Raw genomic sequence first — 1147 nt, forward strand, 5'->3', positions numbered from 1 at the left:
TCCGCACTCAACGCAGGAAAGGCGGGGGGGGGGGGATGCCTGCGGGGTGCAGAGGATCCCACGCCTCCCCGAGACGCTCCCACTCCGTGTAGCCCCTCACCTTGTCCCACCGCAGCCACCGCTCCGTCTCCTGGTCCAGCCGGGCGTCCATGCCGGTGGTTCCCGGAGTGGCAGTCGCCCCTGCTGCCGCCGCTGCTGCCATCCCTGCGCTGCCAGCAGCCAAGTTGGGGCGGCCGTGGGACTGCCCTTCCGGCCCGGCAGAAAGAGGTGGAGGCGGGGCTTGTGGACAGGAGGGGGCGGGGCGGAGGCAGGAGGAGGCGGGGCGGGGAGAACTGGCCCTGGGAAGGCGGTGTCTAGGAGGAAAGTGACGAGCTCCGCCTCCTTGCCGTTTACCCGAGCGCCTGTAGGGGGACGGAGGGCTGGGTCAGTGGAGGGGGAGGGGAAGGAGGAAGAGGGCTGGGGCAGTGGAGGAGGGGCAGGAGGTGGGCCCGGGTAGTGGAGCTGAGCAGTGTGCTGCTAAGAAAATCTTTACCACCCTCTCTGAAAGGTTCCGAAGTTACCTCCATCCACATAGCAGCTATTCATTGATTTCCTACTGTGTGCCAGGCACTTTGTCAGCGCTGGGGCCAAGGATGAGTAAACTCAGTTAGGAGCCTAAAAATTATGTAGAAATTCTGAGGGTCACGAATAACTGAGAAAAATCTTGGAAAAGAACAAAATGGGAGGATTAAATAAATAGACGGTGGAACAGAATGGAGATCCTGGAAACACCTTATTTCAGAGGTGGCAGAGTAGAGCAGACTGAAGTGACTTTTTTTCGATTTTTGGTGGTGGGTCAACTAGATATCCAGGTAGCAAAAAAGAGAAAAGAAACTTGAGCCCCTACCTCATATCACATACAAATAAGCATTCCAGGTCAATTGTAGATCTAAGAGTGAAAGATGGAATGAAAATTCTAGAAAGTAAGGTAGGAGTGCATCCTCATGACCTTGGGATCACTAAACCATAAAGAAGGTGCATGCAGTGAGCATAAAAAGGTGTGTGCAAGAACGTTTCTAGCAGCACTGTCTGCAATGTCCCCAAATTGGAAATGCCTTTATGTCCATCAACAATACAATGGCTAATACTGTGGTATGTTCATGCAATT

The 1147-nt window shown here is 54.3% G+C and overlaps 1 protein-coding gene across 1 annotated transcript in view; it reads right to left on the bottom strand.

The window, feature by feature from the left end:
• The window catches only part of PGM2 (phosphoglucomutase 2), a 32732-nt gene extending 32476 nt beyond the window's left edge, over positions 1-256 (bottom strand). Inside the window, exon 1 of the mRNA XM_040624873.1 lies at positions 101-256. Coding sequence (XP_040480807.1) covers positions 101-202 — 102 coding nt within the window. The 5' untranslated portion in view covers positions 203-256. The remainder of the gene's footprint in view (positions 1-100) is intronic.
• Positions 257-1147: the final 891 nt, after the last annotated feature.

Source organism: Ursus maritimus, unplaced genomic scaffold, assembly GCF_017311325.1.
Source record: "Ursus maritimus isolate PB19 unplaced genomic scaffold, ASM1731132v1 scaffold_8, whole genome shotgun sequence".
Lineage (NCBI taxonomy): Eukaryota > Metazoa > Chordata > Mammalia > Carnivora > Ursidae > Ursus > Ursus maritimus.